Below are 12,666 nucleotides of genomic sequence, written 5' to 3' on the forward strand. Positions count from 1 at the left end.
TGGATGTGGGGTGGAGGGGATCAGTGAGGTTAAAAAGGGGACATCTGTAATAGTCTCAACAATAAAGATAAAGAAACATTAAAAATAATCATAATCTCTATATCAGTGATTTTCAACCTTAATCATCTCATGGCACACATGAACTAATTACTAAAATTCTGCAGCACACCAAAAAATATATCTTTGTCAATATAACAAAAAATAGGTATAATGTTGATTCATTCACACCAGGTGGCTATTGTTGCTTTGGCTGGTATCATTTTTTTATTTGACAATCTAAGGGAGAGGAGGTCAGTGCCCCCTAACTACATAGTCAGGTACTGCATGTTTTAAAAATGTTTGCAGCACACCAGTTGAAAATTGCTGCTTTATACTGAACTGACAGTGTCTTTACATTTTCTTTTGCAGGTCTCTTTTATTTCTACAGTGCTCACAACTGTGATTCTTGGAGTTGTAACAGCAAGGGTAATTTCACTGGGTCCACACATGTAAGTTTTGTTGCTATATTGGTTGATCTTTGATTTATAACCTTCACGTAGATATCTATTTGACATAAATTCTGAAATGTAAAGTAATTGTGGTACCAAAAGCATCGTTTTTCTTTAGAGAGAAAATAATTACATTTAATTAGACATGCATGTTTACCTTGAATTCTGCATGGCTGATGAGAAGGGTGAGAAATAGGATCCAGGTAGAGCACACAGGAGGAAAAGTGAGAGATGGCAGAAATTTCTATATCTACCTCAGAGATGGATTTGTTCTTAACACAGTTTCTCCAATCTAGGCTGAAATGAGAAGAATAAAGAATATTTTGGATGCTTTTTGCCATCAAACAAAATGTAGTCAACATTGAAAGCCACCCTTAATTCTCTACTAAGATTATATGCTTTAATTATTTTGTGTTAAAATGCTTTGTCATTTCTGAACTGATAGTGAGAGATGATAGTGGCATTATTTGTGTTTAATGTTAATAGTTGGCCAAATAAAGTGTTGGCAACTTGGTACTGGTTTCCCAAATTTTATTCACTCATCCATGATATTTAAAGTATGGATACTGCTGATCTAAACTGCACAGTTTTTATTATTTGATTACAGAATAGATTCACCGGGTAAGGATTGAGTAGTTTATACCCACAGTCCCAAGAGAATGCTGGAATGAAACTAAATTGGCTTTAAATGCAAAATCATATTCCCATAATGCACAATAAATATTTGTTGAATAAATAGATAAATAATACATTATGGAGTTTTCATGAGACCTTAAATATTTTTTCTATCCCAAATAAGACAAAATAAAATTAATTTAAGACATAATGTCTAGGACAGTGCAAGGGACAGGCTGGGACTTCAATGAGTGTTATCTCTGAGAGAGAAAAGGGAGCCTGGTGAACAGCTGTAAATAATGTGGTACTCAAGGTAGCTTACTTTTTCCTATTGATTAACTGTTGTTCTGCAAAAATCACTTCATTTTTGACTATATGCTTTGTCAGGTAAACACCAAAAATCATGCCTCAAATTTATTTGGAAGAAAATATGAAATAGCTAGTCTAACTGCATTTGATATGGCCTTTTCTTTGTAAAAACACTTAATTTCTATTTTTACTTTTTAAATTAAATTAAATTTTTTTAAATCCTCACCTGAGGATATTTTTTCCATTGCTTTACAGAGAGTGGAAGGGAGAGAGAGAGAGAAACATCAATGAGAGAGACACACATCAATTGTATTGGTTGTCTCCCGCATTGTGCCCAACCTGGGATTGAGCCTGAAACCGAGCCAGTGCCCTTGGCTGGAATCAAACCTGGGACCCTTCAGTACAGGGGCCAGTGCTTTAACCACTGAGCTTAGCCAGCTAGGGCCAAACACTTAATTTTTAAAGGACTTAAATAAAAGAGAGAGGTATAATTATCCATGATGTTTGTATTAATGTTGTCTTCAAACAACTTAATCCCAGCTCATAGTTGTATTAGCTTGGATTGCTGGAACAAAATACTATAGGCGGGTGGCTTAAACCGCAGAAATTTATTTTCTCCTAGTTCTGGAGGCTGGCAGTGTGGTCCGATTCCTGTAAGAAATCACTTCCTGGTCTCCCTGCGGCAGAAAGTGACAGAGAGTAAGGTGTCTGCTCTTGTAAGGGCACTGATCCCATCAAGAGTGCCCAGCCCCCATGACCTCATCTAAACCTAATCATCTCCCAAAGTCCCCATCTCAAGATACCATCTCACTGGGGTTAGCATTTCAACATTGCTGAGGGACACAGTTCAGTCCATCACAATAGCGTTTTTGAAATGCACGTGGTTGACTTCAGTGTGACCACTTACCCTTTCATATAGTAAACTCCGAATGCCTATTGTTTCTAGCTATTTTGGTGTGCCCTGAGACAGAAAGAGCAGAGAGGCATAAGTCAGCTCCTGCTGCAAGTTGTTCACAATCAGATATGGAGAAGGGACATATTTTAAAAACAGAAAAAGAAAATGAAATGACAGTACAGTATGAGGAGTGCAATATAGAAGCATGAACAAGGGGCAGTGTCAGCACCGAAGAAGAGAGTGCTTAATAGTCTGTCTGAATCAGAGAGGGCTTCCTGGAGGAAGAGAAACATGATGTGTGTGTTTTGAAGGATGAATCTGAACTTTTCCAGATAGATAAGGGTGTAAAAAGCATTACAGGTCCAGGAAAAGTAAGCATAAAAACCCAAAAAGCATATATTAAATTCTACTGACATTTACTTAGCATCTGTTATGTTGGTACTGTACTGAGTTCTGATTTTCAAAAGTTGAATTCACAGCAACAAAAAACTAGTAAATATACTGAACAGAATTCAATAAATAATAATTTTGGCTAAATTTTTAAATTGTATAAGACAGCTATTTTAATTGAAGTTTTATTATGAAAAGTGATTCTAGAGAATAAATCATAAGGTTATAATAAAAAGTTCTAGTGATTTGGTACAGCCTTATGATGCAATATTGAGAGAGAAAAAAACAAGCACTGAAAGGTTGGAGGTAAATAAATTATTCATTAATTGAGCTCCAGGAAAAGTTTAATGCAAAGATTTTTCAACTCTGCCTTCCCATTAGAATTACCTGAGTAGCTTTTCAAAATACTGATGCTAGGTCCCCACCTGCAGAGATTCTGAGGGACTCTGTCTAGGGATCAGCCAATTGGACTTATTATTTAAAAGTTTCGAGTCTGTGACAGGGTCTAGAGCCCCTGTTTTAGAGAGATTAAAATTATGAGTACACTTTTAACTGATACATCATTTCTAAAAATAGACCAGAGATTTTTGTGTTATTTTAGTTACTCTTTTGTTATTATTTTTCATGATTCATTCTCTACTTCCTTTTTTTTAGTATCTTTTATATACAAAATGTTATGTGAGATACTATTTTGAATACAAAGAAAAATAAAATATCTCACAAGCGATCATCATATAGGCAGTGTATCTTGATACAAAGGAAAGAGAAAGCAGAAGCCACTTCCTGGTTGGGGCTAAATGAATTGATTTTATAGCTAAAGAGCTATTTATTTCTGTGGTAAACAAAACGAGGCCCCCATCTTTCTAACCTTCCTCTAGTCGTTAGGAAGTGACATTTTACCTGAGCCTTAGAAATTTTTCTAATGACAAGGATTATTTACTTAACTCTTTCAATATTTAGATGTTAAAGAAGGCTGCTTTTTAATACTGTGCCGCCTTTTATTTCTGTTTGAATACTACAGCAAACAACTTCTGTTTGTCCAGATTTACAATCAGGCTAATCAAATCCCATGTTCAGGGGTTGGCACAGTAGCTGGTCAGGCAGGCTTGTTTCTGAAAATGTGACAGCCACAAATGCTCAGAATCCATAAAACATGAGAAATTTAATGCTCCGTGTGTGTTTTTTTTCATTCTAGGTTCAGATGAATGATCAGAAAAGCTATACTTTTTCGTAGGGCTTTTAAAGTGGTATTTGAAAAAGATCTTTAAATCCATTATCAGGGAGGAGGAAGGCCTGTAATGGCTACTGGTATTGACCTTGTTACTATGGAAACACCTTTTTAGTGGCTGTGTTTTAAAAATAAAACACAATTCAATTTCCTTTTTCATAACTCTTAGGGCCATAAATTCTGCTTTTTGATATGATTTCAAATATCTCCTGGTCCAATGACTCTCAGTTCTCTTTGGAAATAATGGTCGGTTTTATTGTATTTTCTAACCTTTTGCTTTCGAAGAACGGAGGTGGCAAAGCAATTTAATTGCTTTCCAGAAAGTGTACTAGTTTGGAAATGCAATCACACAGTCTTCCCATCCTTTTTCAAACTAGAATCAGAGACATCATTACCATGAAAACCTTCATTCTGTGGTTCTGTGATTCGTTAATATTCAATTCTTTACATGCAGAATAGAAATGATAGCATGCATTCCAAATTTACAACTATTTTCTCTTCATATGGTATCTCTTTTACAGCATTTTAAACAATAGTGTGTGTGGTTGGTGTTCCAAACATAATTCCAAAAATGCAACTACACTTCCCTCAGGTATTTATGCATGTGAAATGGGCCTTCCCCAAAGATTCCGATACATACTAGTTTCTTTTCCCCTTATTCATTCTAATTCTGAAATTCTACAATGTAACGCTATACATGAGAAAGAACTAGAGCAGCTTAAAGAAAGGATCAGGAAAGAAAATAGGTAAAGACAGAGGAATACTACTTATTTACTTATTTATTTATTTATTTATTTATTTATTTATTTATTTATTTATTTATTTATTTTAAATATATCTTTACTACATATTTAAAAGAAAGAATAATTAGTTTTGTCAAATACTAGCCACAACATTTTTGATAATGTATAAATTATTGCTCTTTTTGTTGCCAGTGACAACCACCACAGGACCCTAACTCAAAGAATCAAAGAGAATTTATTGACTAACATTACTGTAAAGTTCAAGGGTAGTTCCGTTACGAGATTTGGTTGGATTTAGAAGCTCAGTCAATGAAACCAGACATAATGTCTCTTTTTTTTAATTTCCTGGCTTCACTTCCTGTTATGTCGCTAGCTTCTGACAGGCTTTCCCTGTGTTGTGAAAGACGGCAGCAGCAGTCTCAGCCTACTTCCATTCAAGTCAAAGTCCATATTAAAAGAAAGAGTTTTGTCTTACAAATGATGCTAACTTTACTTCCAGCTTCAATTCTGATTAGCTCTAATGAGGACCCATGATAATCCCAAACCCCATCATCATGGCCTATTTGAGTTGCTTGTGTTTAGATTACGTGCCTACCCTCAACGCTAAAGATAAGGTCAACCAAACTAAATCACATGGACCGAGAGTGGGAGAAAGGATGAACCCAATGGAAATTAAGGCAAACGATCCCAAGGGCAGACACTGCATGATGCAGGCTCCAGATTTCCACTTCAGATGATAAGACGTTACTGGTAACCTTCCAGAAATTCAATCAAATAATATGGATAGAAGCTAGGTTAGAGAGAATTAAGGTGAAAGCAACCGATAGAAAAGTAAATTTTGCAAATCCTCTTCTTCCCCCTTCTCATTCATGTGTGAAGGGCATCAATAAATGCAAATTGCATGATAAAACAATGGCTTGAGGGAGTGAAAACACTAAAGAATACATTTTTCACCATAGAAGATACTGAAGATGTTACAGACCAAGCAAAAAGTTGGAGCCAAAAACCCCCCAGGAGATATCGAACAGTTGGAATTTACAATATAGAGTAATCCTTGTAGCAGAGTTGGGTACTTCTTTCTCTTGAAACAATAGGAGTATGGAGAGTAAAACATGGATTCATTGTGAAGACCAGTGAAGGGAATTTGAGTGTTAATCTCTGTGTTTTCAGAGATGATATTATTATCTGAGAGTGTGGTAGACAGGAATAGGTTCAGAACTTGAATACTTTGGTTGGTTAAATTTGGAATTTTACCATAGGAAGTGAGAAGGGACTTATGCATAGGAATAAAATAATCATGCTATTTGTTAAATTATCTCTATTTATCTTCATTTGTTTTATTGTATGTTTTATGTCCTTCTCACCATATTGTGGACTCCATGAGAAGAGGGATCACAGTTGTTTCATTTCACACTGAATCCCCCATTATACAGCACAGTGCCTAACACAGAATTAGAATTCAGCTAAGAACTGTTGAATGATCAGTTGAATAAATGAATGAATCCATGTGTTTTCTAATTTTAGTTGATTCAACTTGAGGATTAACTGACCAAAATTTTGAAGTGATGAGACAATAAAAATTATCTTGGGACAATATAAATTTCACGCAAAAACATTCCTTGTCAAAGAAAATTTTCCTAAGGCTATTTCCTTACTAGAAAAATTTGCAAACTCATTGCCAAGATACCATTTGACTCCAAGTTCTACAGCACTGTTAGAGCCACTGGTAAGTTTTACCAGACAGATTGTCTACATGAAGCAAAAATAGAAACATTGTTTGACTTGAGTCTACACAAAAATAAGAAAAACAGCTGCAAGACAACATATTCTGAGAGAAGATTAGCCCAGTCACTGTGGTATTAGTGGAGCTAGAGGAACAGCCTAGGCTGCTCAGTGTTAAAAACTCATTCTACCCATCATCAATATTTTTATAAATGGCTGTCTCAGTGAGGTTTGCAACCTATTTGTTATTTCTAGTTAGAACACAGACTGGTCTCTGGTATAGATTTATAATCAAAGGATTAAAAATAGAGTAGCCTGTTCTTTCAGCCAACAAGCACTTATTAAGTGTCCAGCTGATGGCAGTCACTCTTCTAGGTATTGGGGCCATGAAGATGAAGAAAGAATCCCTCACCTTAGATACCTATAGTGTGTGGATGGGGAGAACAGACATTGGAGAGAGAATCTCAATATATACTTAGAATTATGGGAAAGTGCCATGGAAACAGAGGAAGGGCCCTTAGCACAACCTGGGCAAGCAGGTAATAATTTAAGATAAGACAATATGTGACCTGCTGCTTAAAATGTACTGACATTAGCTGGGTGAGAAAGGAAAGCAGAGAGAGGTTGAAAGCTATTGTTGGCAGAAGTGTGTGAGGCCTAGAGGTGTGATGTATATAACAACAGAATCAGTTCAAGGTTCTAACATTAGGAGGGGGAGGTGGAGAAGACACTTTGCCATTGATTAGGGGACTATCAAATATATATAAAGGTGTCTCTCTTGAGCATGTTCTCACAAACCCCACCTTGCTCCTCAAATATGTTTTTATCATAGTTTTAACAACGGTCATGTCTTCATATTACCTCTTGAAAAACTGCTGAAGATGGTGCTTTCCTAATTCCCTGAATATATAGCTTCCATGTTTAGGAAGTAACTAGAATTTGGGTGATTCTGAGCTGAAAGTTTGGCTAGAGTGTGCAAAGGAACGATCATAGAGAGATTGGAAGAGGCCGACATGAAAGGAAAGCTTTATGTGTAGTGCTAACAAACTTGGATTTTTTCTTGATGGAGCATTGAAAGTTCTTAAGCAGGAGAGTGACCAGAGCTAGTTTCCATTTCAGTGGACTTCTCTTGCAGCAGAGGTGAGCACAGATTGGGAGTAGAGAGACATTGAAGGGGGCCATCTATAGCAAGCAAACAGGCCAGTGGAACAGTGTAAAGGCAAGGCTGGTTCAAGAAGAGGGGAAAAAGGGTGGAGTGATGCCAAGGTTTTCAGTCTGGATAATCAGGCTAGTAGGTGGTCCAGGACTCACCACCCAAATGGGAAAGTGGAAGAGCCTGTTCAGTCTATTAGCATTTACTAAATGTTTACTGTTTTAGTCACTTTTCTAGGTACTAGGGCTGGGAAGAGCAATAAAGCACAATCCCTTTCTGCAGGTCTCTTAAAACTTATTGGGGGTGAAGTGGGGTGGACGAGCCCATAGAAGATAACCTCAATTGACTATTTAATAGGATTATGAGCAGGTGTATGGAAACATGGAGGAAGGGACCCAGTTTCTTCTAAGTTATTATTAACCAGGATAGGAGAGAAAGCAGTCAGGGAAAAAGTAATGTTTTTAATATTTTAATATCTTGATTTTGAGTCACACCTGGTGTGGAGAGAGAGGGGAAGAAGGAGAAGTCACCCAGAGTTTTGGAAATGCAAGTCTGTAGCTTAGGGAGGAGTGTCTGCTATGGGCAGGATTGTACAGAGACAATGTTTAAGGTGAAGAGAGGTAAATCCAAGTAGAACCCTAATGGAAAATGATTATCTGGAGCTCATATCTGAAATTAGATTTATTTTAATGTAAAACATAAAATTTTAATGTAATTCTGTTTGGTGAAAAACAGTAGAAAACCAAAAAAAAAAAAAAACACACTCCTAATTCTGACAAGTTTTTATTATATTAAAAAAGTAAGGCCCTGGCCAGGTAGCTCAGTTGATTAGAGCTTCGTCCTGATGTGCCAAGCTTGTTTGTTCCATCCTCGGGACACATGCAAGGAGCAAGCAATGACTGCACAAATAAGTGGAACAACTAATGGATGTTTCTTCTCTCTCCTCCTCTCCCCTCCCCTCCCTTCCCCTCCCCTCCTCTCTCCTCTCCTCCCTCTTCTCTTCTCCTTTCTCTTCTCTCTCTCAAATCAATAAATAATTTTTTAAATAAAATGCGAAATCCTGCCCCCTCTGACCCACTCTCTGCTCTTCCCATCATGACAGAAACAGTTAACACCAGTTTTTAAAGAGTTGACAGAGGAATTAGAGCCAATTGGGGGGGGGGGGAAAAAATCATAGGTGACAGAATAAAAGTCAAGTGGTTAGTGTTTCAAATGAGAAAAAGGAAGTATATGTGATGTTTGTGGTGCCAAGCTGTGCAAGCTTTTTATATGAGTCATATAAAAAAAGATATTTTGGCCAAAAAAAAAAAATCAGCATAATGTCTTATGTAAATTTTAACTAAAGATTAGCTCTCTATAAAACGTGTGTGTGTGTGTGTGTGTGTGTGTGTGTGTGTGTGTGTGTGTGTTTTAAAAAGATCAGTTTTGATTTTTAGAGTGATCCCCAAGAATTTTCCTGAACAGCTTTGTATGTTCATGTAAATCGCAATTGTCTAGAGAACCAAATCAGAAGAAAAGTGAGCTGGGAGCCAGGAAGTGGCAGAGAGCTGTCACCGACCAACTGGGGAAGTGGGCAGATCTGCCTTTGTCATTAATAGCTTGTGGTGTGACAGGAAATGTGGAGCTTTTGTTTGCCTGCCAGCCAGAGCCCTTAACTCTCCGATGTGTCTGGCTGAAGAGGTTAATGTGCAAGGCTCTTAACAAAAGTGCCGGCTCTGCCGAGGCCTGCTGATTTGGGAGCTGCCTGTTTGGCAGGAAAGAATTTGGGCAGGTACCACAGGAGGTGTGAGGTTTGATCTTTCTGATCGAGCTCTTACGTTCTGGGGATCAGAAGCAGTACCCCTGAAGCTTGTTTTCATTAAGTCTGTGAAGACTGAAGGTATATTTGCTAGGTCTTGCTTCCTACTGCTTTGCCTTATTACTACTACTCAGCTGTTGTAAAGATAAGGTGGAATTTGTCTTTCAAAATAGGATGAAATGCCCAAATCCAAGAATGCAAGCCGAGATAATTTTGCAAAATGAATAGCTCCCAAAAACCTCCCCACTGCCACCCAAACCCCACACAAAAAGGTTTCTTTAAAACTGTAACTGTGTATATGACTGGATTTTTTAGAGGAAGGGAAGCAATTCTTCTGAAAGTGTTTGCCATACCAAGACTGCAAAGTGCTGTAAGCCAGCCTCTATTTTTGTTAGTATTAAAGTACATTACAACACTTGAAACATTACCCCTGAAATGATCTGAACCTTAGAGTAAGCCTCCATTATGTGGCCAGGATCTATTTGAAGCTTTGTAGGGCATTTTAAAGGATCCTGCTTCTCCCCAATATTGCTTTCATTTGGATTTCTTTTTTTCTCAAAAGAATACATTCACATATTTTTACAAAATCAAATATTACGGATGGCTTTTAATGAACTAGAACAGCTTCCTACCAAATCCTTTCCTATTTCAGATGTACCCTTTGGCATTTACATTTTTTATTTCTCCGTCATATGCTTGTAACTGCTATTTCTGGATTCTCATTGTTGTCATATAGTAAATGAAGATTTAGCTCTCTCAAATTATCTTTCCTCTCCTGTGTCATAATATGTGAGTATATAGCACAGCTTTCAAAATTAAATAGTTATATTTCTCTTCTCGCATACTTGTTTTTTCTAGAGTTAACACTTGCTTTTGGCTTTGCTTAGCTAGATGTCCAGTTCAGATTTTTTTAAGACTTAATTTTTTTAGTTTTAGTTTTTTTTTAGTTTTAGGTTCACAGCAAAGTTGAGAGGCAGGCGTAGAGGTTTTCTACACGTGCATAGGTTCCCCCATTATCAACATCCCCTACTAGAGTGGTATATTGGTTAAAACTGATGAACCTAGAGTAGTATATCATAATCACCCACGGCCTCTATTTCAATTCCAGTCACTTTTGGTAGTGTACGTTCTGTGGGTTTGGACGTCTGTATAATGACATGTACCCATAATTATATTACCACGCGGAGTATTTTCACTGCCCTAGAATTCCTCTGCGTTCTGCCTATTCATCCCATCCCCTCATTCCCAACCCCTGGCGACCACTGATCTTTTTACTGTCTTCATAGTTTTACCGTTTCCGGAATGAAATATAGTTGGAACGATATAGTATATAGCCTTTTCAAATTGGCTTTTTGTATTTTGTAATATGCATAGAAGTGTCCTTCATGTATTTCCACGGCTTGATAACTTATTTCTTTTTAGTACTGAATAATAACATTTTATTACCTGAATGTACCAGAGTTTATTTGTTCGTTTACCTACTGAAGGACATCTTGGTTGCTTCCAGGTTCTGGCAGTTATAAATAAAGCTGCTACAAACATCATGTGCAGGTTTTTGTGTGGACATAAATTTCAAATTTTGGGGGTCAATATCAAGGAGTGAAATTGCTGGGTCATATGGCAAGAGTATGTTTAGTTTTATAAGAAACCACTGAACTATCTCTAAAAGTGGCTTTACTGTTTGGCATTCCCACCAGCAATGTATGAGAAAGAGTTCCTGGTGCTTCACACCCTTGTTAACATTTGGTGTCACTGTGTTCTGGATTTTGGCCATTCCCATAGGTGTCCAGGGGAATCTCAGTGTGTTTTCACTTGCATTTCCCTGATGACACATGATGTGGAGCATCTTTTCATATACTTATTTGCCATCTGTATTTTCTTTGGTGAAGTGTTTCTTAAAGTCTGTGGCCCATTTTTAACTGATTTGAGAGAAAGAGAAAAACAAAACACCGGTTTGTTGTTCCACTTATTTATGCGTTCCTTGGCTGATTCTTGCATGTGCCCTGACCGAAGATAGAGCCCGCAACCTTGGCCTAGCGGGACAACACTCGAACCAACTGGCCTACCTGGCCAGGGCTGGCCCCTTTTTAATTGGGTTGTTTGTGTTCTTATTGTTGAGTTTTAAGTGTTCTTTGTATATTTTGGATAACAGCCCTTCATGAGATGTGTCTTTTGCAAATATTTTCTCCCAGCATAGCTTTCGATTTTGATCATTTCTTTCTGGAGACTAAACCCCCTCCCAGAGCTTTCTGTCCTCTTGCTCCTTTCCAGATGGACTGATTTTTTTTTTTTTTTTTTGCCCTCCACTGTCATTCTAGGACTTCATTTTTTGGGTTAGATACCCTGTACCCAGGATCTTCAGATCTTTCCTTTTTTCTTCTTTTTTCTGGAGTATCCTGAGTAGCTTTCAGGTGTCTCGGGATTTGCAAAGTAAATTAGCTCTTCCTCATCATTACCTCTCATAATGTGGTTGTCATTTCTTCTGTCTTCAGCAGTTACCATGTAAGTATCTGCTTTCCTTTCACAAAATGTCTTCTCCACTGTTGTCTCTTTTACACAGTTCTTCCCCCATGGATTAATGTCCAGCAAAATAAGATAAAATCTTATCTTAAATGTATGTCCAAACAATGATGTTTAATTGTATGTCCAAAGTTTAACTTTTGATTATTAATTTGCCTGAGGATTTAAGTATAAATTTAAACATTCTATTTAAAATATATTTTCTTCCTTAGGGAAGTTATTTCATTTTTTATGGGGCTTGCACTATACCACAAATGATAGCAGACTTAGTGTGCAGGAGGAGAACAGTTAGACATTTCTCTCTCAAAGTTTATCCAGTTACTGATCTAATGCCCTTCACTAGAGTTCACAGCTGCTATTACACTATTAATTGATGGAGAGATTAGGAAATAAAAGGAAGAACAAGTACCATCTGTAATATTACTTAATTGAAAGCTTTGGGAAGAGATATCTGTAAAAAAAATAAAAACTAAGATTTTATCTTATTTCACTGGATATTTCTCTATTTAGCCCCAAATTAGTAATTGATTGCTTCTGCCTATTATTTTTGCATTCAGTAAAAGCGACTATGTTTTCAATTTGGTAAAAATCATGAGAGATATATTTTCCATTGCTTCCAAAGACTATTAAATACACACACACATACCCCTCAAGATTTTATAATCTGTTTGAGGCCATTTCACTTTATGAAAACAAAATGCAGGACCTCCAAATTATTCCTGAAAGCGAAGCTCTTAAGTTTTCTGAACAAGTAGGTAGCCATTGTCTCTGTACTTATATTTTATCAATACCAGTGATAAAATAT

The 12,666-nt window shown here is 36.9% G+C and overlaps 1 protein-coding gene across 1 annotated transcript in view; it reads left to right on the forward strand.

The window, feature by feature from the left end:
* The window catches only part of SLC38A11 (solute carrier family 38 member 11), a 53,396-nt gene that overhangs the window by 19,229 nt on the left and 21,501 nt on the right, over nt 1-12,666 (forward strand). The window contains exon 7 of the mRNA XM_087819425.1: nt 409-488. Coding sequence (XP_087675551.1) covers nt 409-488 — 80 coding nt within the window. The remainder of the gene's footprint in view (nt 1-408; nt 489-12,666) is intronic.

This window comes from Miniopterus natalensis, chromosome 8 (assembly GCF_054644295.1).
Source record: "Miniopterus natalensis isolate mMinNat1 chromosome 8, mMinNat1.hap1, whole genome shotgun sequence".
Classification (NCBI taxonomy): Eukaryota; Metazoa; Chordata; class Mammalia; order Chiroptera; family Miniopteridae; genus Miniopterus; species Miniopterus natalensis.